Source organism: Gracilinanus agilis, chromosome 2 (genome assembly GCF_016433145.1).
Source record: "Gracilinanus agilis isolate LMUSP501 chromosome 2, AgileGrace, whole genome shotgun sequence".
Taxonomy (NCBI): domain Eukaryota; kingdom Metazoa; phylum Chordata; class Mammalia; order Didelphimorphia; family Didelphidae; genus Gracilinanus; species Gracilinanus agilis.
The window spans coordinates 143,707,677-143,720,739 of NC_058131.1; the positions used below are offsets into that span (position 1 = coordinate 143,707,677).

Here is a 13,063-nt window from a genome sequence, read left to right on the forward strand (position 1 = left end):
GTCTTAGATCTAGCTAACTTGATCTTTGAATATAAATCTATTTTTCAGGTTGCTGAAAACTGATTTTTAAAAATATTGAATAAAAAAATCCTTTTAGAAAAGTCAGACTTTCTAATTTACTCAATTGAATTTAACAGATTTTGTTTTTGTTTTAATGCTACTTACGGAAATGTCAAGCTGAAGTGGATGTAATGAATAAATGTTTCTATTTATGATAATGGAAAGTCATTCCTGACATTTTTGTGCTGTAAATCTGAAACAAATTGAGTTACCTGGAAAAATTCTGGGGTTTATATAAGATTTTTGCACTTAGAATTTTGTTTTCCTTTTTCTCATGCATCCTCACTCCCCCCATGCCCAGAGCTGCAGCTGAACCTCTCCTGCCTTGGAACCGTATGCTACAATCCCAAAATGCAGCATTTCAGCAAAATCAATATCAACTACTAGGAGGCCCAGGAGGTTATCCACCAAGACGTGATGATCGTGGAGGGAGACAGGTAACTTGTAATGGAATATTCCCTGCTTGGCTTCTTATGTAGCTTAAAACTAGGTTACATGATAAAATCTGGAATGCTTATTATGAGCTTTAGAGGTGGAGATTATGCTAATTTAATAACATTCAACTGAATTTGGTTGAAGATTATGTACTATTTTTAACAATGTATATAATATGAACATCTGTAAAATTAAAGGGTTGTCTAGTTACCAGTACTCTTGAGAAACTGTAAACTCCAACTTAAAAAGTCCATTTAAATTAATTCTTAGAAATTAGTGCTGACATTACAGAACAAAATGAAATCTGTCAATCCATTTAAGTGATACATGTTTCAATTTAAAAATAAAATGATTTTGAAATAATTCTATATGGTTTTTCTTCTGAAAGAATTATGTGTCAGAAACATCAGAATTCCTTTTCATGAACTCAAATTGACATCCTGGCTAACATTCATATATTACTTGTTTTGAAATGATTGCCAAGGAACAAAGTCAGAATGTTTCAGTTCATGTTGCAAAGTAATCATTAGAGTTTGGAATGTATAATTATATGAAATACTATTTAAATAGCTAATGTTGTATAACATACTACAGGCCTATTTTTAATTTTTTGAATGTTAAATTAATGTTTTTCTAGCAAGTTTGATGCCATGTGTCTTTATTTTATTGCCTACCTTTTTTTTTTGTTTCCAAGTAAATTTTTTGTCTCCAACTAAATTTCTTTATTCTTTTTCCCTCAGTATTTAAACATTGATAAATATTTCCTTTTATTAAGTTTATAGAGCATGTGCTATAAATTCCTCATAATTAGAATGACTTTAATTAGTAAAATGTCCCCAGTTAGATAGTTGTACTAATTTAAATGATTTATTACCATAATTTATTAAAAAATCAGTTTATAGCTTTGTAGTTGAGTATTATCAACCTAGGATCCTATAGATGATCTACTACGAGGTGCTATTATAGGTAAAAATGAGTAATTTGTATTCTAGAGTCATGGCATTCTTAGAACCAGAAGGAATGTCAGGGATCTTGTTTTCTACAAGAGAAACCAGAAGGCTTGGGAAGCTTAAAATGACTCAACCAGAAGCTTGTCACTGTTTAGTGTCAAATCGGGGATTAGAACCCAGGTCTTTGGTTCACAGTTCAGTAGTAGTGTTTCTACTAGATCCTAAACCTACTATGACCCTCAAATCTATTTCAGATAATGCTCAGAAAATTCTTTTTCATACAAGTCATTTGAAACCACAGGTTGTTATAATTATCTGTTTAAAATATAGTCTTATTTTGCTTTACAAACTTCTTTCCTCTTAGTATGGATCCCCATTGTGAACCATTTGATATAAAAATTTGTATCATCCATTTCATGGCAGAAAATTGCTGTCACAAACATAATATTATGACTTCACTGCAGAACCCAACTGAGACTTTAGCCTACATTGTGAACTTAAGGGTCTGTACATATTCATATTATTAAAATTAAACCACTTCACTATCTGAGTGGAAGCAAAAAGCATCAGAAACTGGTTTGGGGGTCTTTATTTCAGAGCCCTAGAGCCCTGAAAAGGGAGTTTATAATGGAAGTGGTGACACATTTATCTTCCGTTGTGTAGAAATTTGGAGATGATTATTTGCAGGCACAACAAAAGTCTGAAATTTAATTGTTTCACCGGTAATTGATTATTCTGTAGTATTGGTCCTTGTGACCTAGAAGGGTTGTTGAACATCCCACTGAATCGGGTTATCTGTTAAGAGAAAGAAACAACTTCTAGAATTAACTGACCCCTTAGTTCAGGTAGTTTTTAATTGCTTATTTGTTAAACCTCATATTTTGGCCTGGTTAACCACAAAAAGATATTTTAAGCACTTCAGTAAAAATATAGGCAAACTTTTCTTCATAAACAATATGTCTTCATGTGTTTTGTTAATATATTTTTTGTTTATAATATCAATGAAGGCTAAAGACCATAAAGAGCAGCTGTTAATGCAGGTCAACACTGAATTAAAATTTTAAAGTCAGTTTTCTGTCATTTCATTTTGGCTAGCTTCAGTCTTTATCAAGTAGTAGTCTACAAAACTTTTTAGATAAAAGTATTTACCTTTAGGAGAACATCTGTATGTACTATTAAGATACATGTAACACTTTCTTTGCTGCCTTTATCTTCAAGTGTACTGTCTCTTAATTTTGAAAATAGAGCTGAGAAGTTAATTTATTTGCAAGGATGTTAATCCTGAAAATAAACTCTTCCTTTTGTTTATTTACAGGGATATGGCCCTGGAAGGAATTACCCTTTGCCACCTCCCTCAGGAAGATACAACTGGAATTAAGCTTTTGTAAAGCTTTCTTAAATCCTTTCATCATTCTACGATTTTATGCTGTTTGTGGAAAGGAAGCATCTTTATCAAACAGTAGTTTAAGAACTACAATACTTGATGTATTTGTTTTAACCGTGTATATTTCTTACAGATCTGATTTTCAGTGTTTTATGTTGCTTTCCAATTGTGTAATGCATAATACAGTGGATTTGAATTTACTACTTTACTTGTGAGACACATTTGATGAATAGAAGTACTGGTTTTTTTAATCGTAGTTAAGAATCAAACTGTATTACTGTGAATTTCAAAACAGTGTACACTAGCTCATCCAAAATACATTCTGATTTTTAATGAATGCACAAAAATTAGGTCTGAACACTTCAGGTAGAATCTTCAACCAGCTAGAAGACACATGTTTAAGACAAGCTACTGTTCAATATTCCTTTGAAAACACTTCATTATTGTATCTGTCTGAGAATTTCTGGACCACTTTAGTAAAAAAAAAAAAAAATCAACTTTTAAGACTCTGGCCTCTTGTGTTCTTTTCTGTTTTCCCCACAACATTCAATATTTCAACATTTTACTTTTTCGATATATAGCAAAGTCAAAGCCAAATTGTTTCTTTAGGAAGCTTTTGCAGAAATTAGTTCAATTCTGTCATTAGGTACAAAAGAAGCATTATTATTCAAGGTGCAGGCTAATATGGTTGGTGCTTTATAATTTTTTAAAATTTGAATTTGAATCAGTCCAAGAAAAGGTTTTTAAAAGTGTATATTTCATAGTACATAAACATGTCAACATTTGCTTGACTACCTATATTTTTAAAATTGTAACAAGTAAATTTTTTATGTACTTTCTGAAATTCATATTTGTTTCTGCAATGTCATAATTTAGAGGGAAACTCTTACCTGTTCTTAATTTGTAAGGATTCATTTGAAGTTCTTAAGAAATTACTGGGAATTTCAATAAAAGTTAAGTATTCTTATATCCTTTAAGCATAGCCAATCCATATACATTTTTAGATTGCACATTTCACTTAGATTCGGTTTCATTATTATAGAAACATTTTATCTTTGTCAATTTTTTTTTAATTTATAAAAAAATGACAGCCTTTTGAAGCTCTTCCTTTTCTCCAGTCCTTGTCTTAGATATCAAGAAATCATTTCTCCTGGACCATCTGGTATGGGCATTTTTGCTTCAGTCATCTCGAAGGGCACAGATGTTAATCCTAGTGAACAAGAGACACCACCTTAGCCTTGAGAGGACAATGTTTTGAAATGGGGATTTTTTTTACTTGCAAGAGATGTTTGAAATGAAATGAAAATGAAAATTGAAATGAAATGAAATTTGAAATAAAAAAAAAGAGCAGAATACACTGATAAAATCTTCCATCAAAGTTATTGACATATTTTAGTGCACTAATGAAATACATATATAGTACATATTAAAGTGGATATGAATTATGCTACCACAGATAAGCCAAACATTAAATTTTTTGTTGTTATTTTGTTCTATTTCATTAAAATCTCTTGCCATCTGAAATTCTGCAAAATTAATAGTATATGTCTGAAAAAATAGCTCCATCAGTTCACTTTATTTTTTGCCCCAGCTTTTTCATGTTATTTTTTTACGCGTGACATTTCATAGCAATTTCTTTTCTCTAAATACAATTTAGGAAGTTTCATTTCACCGAACCAGATAATATTTCTTACATATAAGCTGGAACTACATTAAATTTTTAAGCAGTTTTAAATTTCTGGTCATTGTTGTTTAGGAAACATTTTTCTCAAGGAAAGCGGTTTTCTGGAAGAAATGTAATTTTCAAAATCCATACCATAAAAGTTAATAAGGAAAAGACCATATTTCTGTTCCATGAATGGTGTGAGTGTAAACTGACAACTGCTATTTACCTAGATGACTGTGGAGCAAGTCAGTTTCTCTGAGCCTCAGTTTCCTTATCTATAAAATGAGAGTGGGAAGGGAATTGGATTAAGTGGTATCTAAGTTCCCTCTAGCTCTAAATATTGTTTTTGAGTAAAAGTTAAATATTTAGCTAAACTATTATTGCTGCTTCAAGGAGATATCTATTCTTCCTTGATGCTTTTTCTTCCCCATTTTCTTACCCTTTTAGTACTATCATTTATGTAGATGGGAATGCATGATTTTTATAAACCCTTTGGGTAAATTATTCCCTGCAATTTCTATATAGGAAACAAAAGAAATTTTGTAGTTTTAAATATCTGTAATATTGTAAATAAAGTGGTGTAAAATTAAAGCAAAAATGTTAAAAGTTCATATAAATATCACTTGTATAGACAATCTCTCAAGAACCTGGCAATTTTGTTTAAAATTTTTAATAGAAATGCTAACTCCTAGAAGTAGATGCACTTTTCAGCTTTGAGGTCACATGCCTACATGTAGTATCTAGTTCTTAAAATATTTTAGCTAGTATTTCAAAGGGATAAAGGGGATAAGTGCATTAGGCCAGGGTTTTGGGGGCAGATATTCTTTACTCTGGTTAGCCTAACCTACAATGAAAAATGTTTTTCCTAAAAACTTAACTGTAGCAGAATGGGCTGCTTTGGCCCTTGGAAAGAGATCAGTTATATAACCTGATAACAAGCTTTGTGATAAAGGCATTTGGTTTGGAAACTTCACAAGATTTCCCAGTTTCTCAAGTGAGTGGCCTTGGCTTAATCAGTTGAGAGATGTGGAGGGACAGAAAGGGAGACCGTGCATGCACAAATGTACTGGCTTCAAATTCTGAAACTTTTAGTTCAAGCAGTTATTAAGGATGCCTGATATTTAATTTTTTCATTTCCATTGCTTAAGTTAAAATGTGATCTTCATACCCCGGGAGAGAACCTAATTCTGAATGAAGATCGAGAGGTGTGTGCTCTGCTTTGCAAATACAGAAGCTTTTCAGTTCCTTGCAATATTGAATCAGACCTTTCCCAACCCCCACCCCATTTTCCGTCTATTGTGTTGTCTTGTTCTTCAATTCCACTGCTTGAGGACTTGGTTCCTGCATTGCCGCGGTCCCTAGCTTCCTGCTCTTTCTTGCCTAAGGGCTTCATATTATTTGTGGGTGTGGCCTTTTAAAACGGCCCACCCACAGCTTCTTAGCTTTTCGAAGAAGAACACAACTTGGGAGTTGGAGCTGGAAAGCATCCCCCTGGGAGGCAAAAGTCAAGTAGAGATTTGACATCAAAACAGTTTTCTAGTAGTACTGCGGGGAACCGAGAAGAAAGGGAATTCTTTTACTGGCTAGGGGATTGAAGGCGTGACTCCTGGGTTTGAAAGACTTCAAGTATATGGAAGGCAATGTCCCAGAATTAATAGTGTCCGTGTTGGAAGGCCTGGGCATAACCGACCGTGTCCCACCTTGTCTAGACGGGGTGGGACGTAGGCAAGAAGGGGGGCTCCCAGACACGCTCGGGTTGCTCGCCCTTTCCTATCTGCTTCGCGTTCTTCCTTTCTTATTTAAGTACCTGCAGCGGTAGGGATGCTGGATAAGGAACTAAGTGAAAATGTAACACGGAATCCTTGTTACATGTTCTTCGGTTTAAGCCCCTGATGTGTAACAAGATCCCCACATACACCGTCCCTTATTCTGCTACTATCGGACTCTACCTAGAGCGTCCCGGCTGGGAAAGGAGACGGCTAGACACTGTTACCGTGAATTAATTGGGAATTGGCGTTCCTCAACGTAGTTACGAAGTCCTAGTTTGAGCCAGATGGTTTAAAAAAAGCTACTTTGAAATGTCCTGTCCTCTATTTTCCATTGAAAAGGCACATCTTTATGGGAAAAAAAAAAAGCCCCCCAAAACAAAAAACTCCTGATCCATGACATTTTCTAGCGGACCTGCCCCAACGTTCACCTAGTTACCTTAAGCACGCTTAAGGAAGTGTTTGTCCGCGAAAATGATTGCTTGCACCGGGCTGAATTGCGAGCCCAGCTGCCCTCCCTCTCCACGTCAGGGTCTGGGGCGGCAGAGGTGAGTAGAATTCTCGCTTTCCTCAGCCGTGACGTCACAAACTGCGATCTTCCCTCCCCAAAGGAAACGCTCAGGGTTCTAAGAAAGGAAAGAAACCTCCACAAAAGCCGATTTGGTTGTCCAAAATGTGAACTGAAATCATCCAGTGCCGCAACACCCTTTGCCCTCAGTAAACACTTGCCGGTTCACTAACCCCCAAACCGCTCTTCTGTCCCATAAGTTTCTGTAAAAGGCCGATGGTAACCTGTTTGAAGATTCCGACCCTCGCTGTCTTCCCGTGGAAACTGCTGCCTGAAGCGTGCAAACGTCATGATTTTTAAACAGCATTTATCTTTATTTACAAATAACTACTAAACCTTCATTCCATCCTCTTGTTCCTATGAATGCAGGCACAGGGTATTTTTAAAATACAGTACTCCCACTCCAACCCCGAGCCAATCTTTTAGATTTCCTTGTTCGGGAGACTGTAAATTTGAAATCTGAGCATCTTCAAAGATTCCAATTAGATTTTCTCATCCTCTGGTTCTAAACTCCATCCCCAACCCCCTCCAATGAGCCTTAATGGTAAATGATTCTTCTTGGGTTTTATTTTCATTATCTCAGCCATTAGCTAAATATCTCAGCTTCTTCCCCTGTCCATACAAAAATGATGGCTGATGCCATCCGATTTAATTCCTTTTCATTGGCTGAATCAAGAGGTTAGTACACGAAAAGAATAGCTTATTCTTTGTAGGTTACAGTCCAGTAGGAGTCCAAATCCCAATCCAGTTTACTTTGCATTATTATACCCTGTCAGGCAATTACTAGATACTGGCAAATTCGTCTTTAAAATTGTTACTTATTAATCTATAAATATAAGGCTATGCACATACCTATAAAATATTTGCATACATAATCATAATTCAAATCCAGACATTTCCAGTGGGCAAAAGGTAGTTTATTGGGAGTTAACTAAAAAGAATTTTTTAAAAGTATGTTTCTTAAAATCCAAAAAGTTGGAAAACAAATGCAACATTTTATTGGTAGGAGTTGGGTGAAACTTACTAATAATAACCCTTTCTGTCCCAACTACTTTCTATACATTTTAATAAAGATAAACACACCAAGAACTGATTTAGAAATAAATGTCTCTCTACTTCCTGTGTCCCATCTATTACTGAACACCTGCCCGACAGGAATATTCTCTATCTGCATACCCTTTTCAGCTCCTCCCTCCGAATCTCACTGATTCAGCCAAAGCATCAGATTCATTTACATTCTCTCCTTTCCGTCCCCTTATCTTTTCCCTCCTTCCCTTTCCTGCTCAGTTTTGAGGTGGGAAGTATGAGGCATTCCAGTGTCTACACTCAAAAAAATTTAAACTGTGCATCAGCAGCTTTACTGTTCTTTGTAAGAATCAGAAAACACGCATAAGACCACTATCCCACACGAAATTCCACAAAATAGCAATCGCTTATGTTCTACATTTGAATTCATACTAGAAATTGAATGCATGCAACTCATCTAGTAATAATTGTACTTCGCAAGTATTCTCTGAAAATAAATTGTGCAGTTGATAGTGCATATAAAAGTCATTCTCTGAATTAATTTCTTTTTATTCACTCTAAACTTACCAGTGAAAACTGGTGATTAATGAAATGGAATTTGATTAAGGCATCTGTGTAAATAGACATTTGATTTATTTTTCTGACCAAAATCTTTTAGATCAAAAGTAGAAGCAAAAAAAAGTAAGAAATAAGACAGTTTAGTTTATCCCCATCTCCCACATACAAAATTGACTACTTTTCTCCATTTAAAACACATATATACTTTACATTGCAGTTCTGATTTCAGAAGTGTACCTGCAATCCCAGCAGTTTCTTCTTTGTGACACTGATTCCTCATTTGGGTTTCCATTTCTTAACTGGAAAAATAAATTAGATTTTAAGAAATATCAGAAAAGATGGGCCTTGGCCTGTCTGCAGACTTAGGGATTCTGATGCAATTTTTAGCTCTTGCCACCGCTAAACTTTGAGGTGGCTTTGTTCCACTTGGACTCTTTGGTTATTCCTCCCTGTTGGATGTAAAGATACTTATCCTCCTCTTCAGTTAATGGGTTTTACCTAGTTTGCACATTTGTATTCTTAAAAAAAAGATCTGCAAAGTGCTAACTAATTGAATCAAAAGTTCTAGGTTTGATTAAATCAGAAACTGATGTTCTATAGTAAAAACATTTTCTATTTTAATGTCTCAATCCTCAAAAACATCCCAAGATACCCATTTGCAAAACTCTGTGTAGAATTTTAAGCTGTAGCAATTTTTGAGTGTTTTCTTTAAAAAAAAAAATGTCTTAAGTACATTTCGAGAAAGTTGAAAGGTCTCTAAGAGTTTCTTTCAATTTAAACTAAAAGCTTAATTATTACATTTTGGGTGGATTTCTTTTTTAAACTTTCATTATTTCTGCATAAAAGTTACATTTCCAAGAAGCTCTCAAATAACTTGTTAAGAAGGAAAAAAATGTCCATTTGGACATTGGATACGTTTTTCTTTAAACAGATTAATTGGACAGACTACTTTGGTTCTCTCTCTCTCTCACACACACACACACACACATACACAAATGAGTTTTTAAAATAGATAGGGAGCCACCTAGAAAGTTATTTTTACATGATGATTTTTATCATGTAGCCAAATCTATAAATAAATAAAGTTCTGAACAATTACAAGGGGCTGTGTCCCATACATAAAAGCATATCTGAATACAGAAAGGTAATTATTAGAAGTGGTTATGATCATTTGACACACAATTTCCTTGGCTAATCCTATTTACACTCACTAAACAAAATAGTAAATGTTCTACAAGGATCATGATTTACAACTTTCTTGTTTTGTTCTCAAATCCTTAGAATGAATAAAATTTTATTATAAAAAATTTGAAGCTGCTATTGGTTGGTATATTAGGAAATTAGAGTGTTATTAGTTCTGCTGTTTGCTGTGGTCTATCTCAACTATTCTGTCAACTTGGGTCTTCCTCTCAAATGAGTTAAAATTTGTTAAAATTCTTTCTTATAAAGAACATGTTTTTTTTTTTCGACTTGGATAAAGGAAGAATTTATCTTCTTAACTCAATTTTCAAAGAGTTTGTTTTCTGGTATCAGGAAGGAACACATGAACTGTCAACCAAACTCTGAGCCTCAAATTGTCATCTTAAAACCTCAAATAATAAAAAAAACCAAAAACTCAGGGACATTCTTGCTAATTTGGGTAATTTATAAATCACACCTTGTTAGTGATACTCATTTTATTTTTCATTAATTAAATAACACACTTTCTTCAGCTTTCTTTGAATATGTTTACTCCAGTAATAACTTATTTAAATCATTGTGTAAATTGAGCTTTGTAGCAAACATCATGCAAACAGTGTAAAAAAAACGAAAACAAAAACAAAACACACCATCCTAAGAAAACTTGGTGAAACAGAAGTAAGCACTTGACTTTTTGGAGAAAAGTACTCAAGTTTTTTTTTTTAAAAGTTATATTTAAAGATAAATTTGAGAAAAAGAAATAAAAATTGGCATATTAAAGGATACAATGATTGTACATTACAAAAGGAGCAAAATTTTGAGCAATTCCAATTAATTTGCTTGTAAAAATGTTATTAGAATAACTTTGATAACATCTTGTTTATCCTAATGATAAATGTTTTCTCTTCAGTCTTGACTTGATCAATTCTATATTAAATAGATCTTGTCAATTTTATCATTTTTTACATGACTAATAAAATTTGGAAAATAATGTATATCTATCAAGATGTTGAAATTTACAATACAAAAGATACTTGAAGGAAGAGCATATTAACCAAGATTTGGGCAAGGGTTTTAAAAAAAGAAACTTTGATTTTTTAACTGATGAGATATAATAAAGGTAGTTTTGAGGAGTTCTCTAATATAATGGTATTTTGCCCCATAATAAAATGGGAGCACATGGGGCATAAATATATGGGAATAATAGCAATTAATAAATAGCAAAGTATTAAAATCTAACTAATTTTGTAAAAAATATTTAACTGTTATAAGTAGTGTTTTGATGACCTAATTGTTGAATTCTTCCGTCTCTATTACTCAATTGACAATAAGTCCTCTCAGTTATCATTGCTAATATGCCTTGTCCACCCTGAGTTACAATTCAATTTATTTTAAATCAAATAATAATGAAATTGCACTTAAGGGGGACCCTTATAAAATTAATTGTTCTGAGATAAGTTGCACTTCAAAAGGTTTATTGTTAAAGCTCAATTGATTTTATAGATATATACACCAACCAACACGATTTCAAACTAAACTAAAATTCTGATAAGTGTCCTGTTAGCGTTGCAGTAGGTAATCCAAATCAATCAAATGTGATTCTTAAGTCACCTCAATTTTGTGATGGTAATTCACGATAAGAAGAAACAAACTAACTCAAAGATCATTATGATATACTATTACACTGATGATTTGGTCCCTTTTTATACCTGTATTTCTGAGGGGTTTTGTTTGTTTTTGTTTTTGTTTTCAGAAGCAAGGTCTGACAAGACTTTTTGTTTGTTTGATTGTTTATCAGCATATACATTTATTTGTCCAAGGAAGTTCAAAACGATAGTTGCTGCTTTGCTTTCAATTGTTTCACGCAGTTTGATGCACTTCCATCTCAGGGAAAAAGGAGGAGAGAGTGGGAGTTAATTAGGAACACGCTCCAAGAAAGGATGGGCAAGCCAGCGGATCAACAGGTGAATCCTGTCGATGAACCATGTAGAAACCCAACCCGAGGCAAATCCACCCTATTTACCATGTCCTGCCATAGAGCAGGTTCGGGTTGACCATGCCACTGTTGTAATCGACAGTGGTCGCGTCCATTTGAGCCAGGTTAGTGACTTGGTTGTGAAGGGAAGGCGGGCTGGGGGACATCTCTTCCAGGTCAGGTGCCTGGGTTAAGGAGTTAACTTGTGGGTTTTGGTGCTGATGGACAGCGCTGTTGGACGAGGGAAGCACACCATTGGCCCCGCTGGGCGGCGGCGGCTGTTGCGGACCGGCCTGGCTGGGCGTTGGAGTGTTGGAAGTGTTCTGGCATGGCTTCCCGTCCTTCACCAGCACGGGCACCGCCACTCGCCGCGGAGACTGCTGCTGGCACAAGCTGTTCTCCTGTTGCAGCTGCTGCGTGACTTTGTCCTTTGCCTGTCTTTTCATTTTGTACCGATGGTTTTGGAACCAGATCTTAACTTGGGTCGGCGTGAGATGAATCATACTAGCCAGGTGCTCCCGCTCTGGGGCCGAGAGGTACTTCTGCTGTTTGAACCTTCTCTCGAGCTCGTAGACTTGCGCCTGCGAGAAAAGCACTCTCCTTTTCCTCCTCGGGGCCGCATGGAGCGGGGCCATGGACTTGGCGGCCTCGGCGATCCCCGTCAGCGTCCCCATGCCCGTCATGTTCATGCCCGTGGACGGCCCCATGAACCTGGAGACTGGGAGCGTGAGGGAGGCGAGCTGTGAGCTCACGTCGAGGGGCGACAGACCGAGCGCCCTCCTGCCCGCCGGCCGCAGCAAACTCCCACCCCGACACCCCGTCTGCCACCCCTGGGAAACCTAACAGCACCCCGAGGACACCAGCCTGAAGAGGGCAGGGAGGGGATCTAGGCTCGACTCCCAGGCCAGGCCTCTCTCTTCACACCTTGTGAAGTCTTTCTGATAAGAGTGGCTTCAGATCGACCTCAACTGGAAGTGCGGTCAGAATGATTGCACATCCCGGCACTGCCACCCGGGAGGCGGGAACAGGGACACGGGCCCAGATACTGCCCGGGGGAGGGGGAAGGGGGCGGAGTGGCGCGTGCTAGCTGCCCAAGCACCCCGCGAGGCGCCCTCGCACCACCAGCCTCGCTTCCACCTGAAGGCAAAGAATCTGGCGGGAAAGCGCTGCCCGCTGCATTCCAACCCCCTCCTTTTCCCTCCTCAGCCCCTAGTGCTTCAAAAGCAACTGTCGTTCTCTCCCCACCTCCCCCGCCCCCACCCGCGCCCGAGCTCGCGCCCCGCTCACTTGTGGAGTAGCGAGGGTCCGGGTTGGCCCCGTACCAGCCGGTGGCGGCTGCGGCCGCCGCGCTGCCCCTCATGCCGTCTGGGTAGGAGGGGATGTCTCCCATGTTGCCGATTCCCCCGTTGCAGTAGCTGCCCATGGCTCCGTGAGGGAACTGGGAGACGCCGGGAGGCATGTGGTAGGTGGCGGCCGCAGCGGCGGCTGCCGCTGCC

At 37.0% G+C, this 13,063-nt stretch overlaps 2 protein-coding genes across 2 annotated transcripts in view; one reads left to right on the top strand and one right to left on the bottom strand.

Annotated features, from left to right (window-relative positions):
• Window positions 1-3,542, top strand: part of XRN2 (5'-3' exoribonuclease 2) — a 106,884-nt gene extending 103,342 nt beyond the window's left edge. Inside the window, exons 29-30 of the mRNA XM_044663438.1 lie at window positions 362-497; window positions 2,761-3,542. Of these exons, the coding sequence (XP_044519373.1) occupies window positions 362-497; window positions 2,761-2,823 (199 nt within the window). The 3' untranslated portion in view covers window positions 2,824-3,542. The remainder of the gene's footprint in view (window positions 1-361; window positions 498-2,760) is intronic.
• Window positions 3,543-11,611: 8,069 nt separating this feature from the next.
• The window catches only part of NKX2-4 (NK2 homeobox 4), a 4,672-nt gene continuing 3,220 nt past the window's right edge, over window positions 11,612-13,063 (bottom strand). The window contains exons 3-4 of the mRNA XM_044659500.1: window positions 12,855-13,058; window positions 11,612-12,285 (exon numbers count right to left, since the gene is read on the bottom strand). Coding sequence (XP_044515435.1) covers window positions 11,612-12,285; window positions 12,855-13,058 — 878 coding nt within the window. The remainder of the gene's footprint in view (window positions 12,286-12,854; window positions 13,059-13,063) is intronic.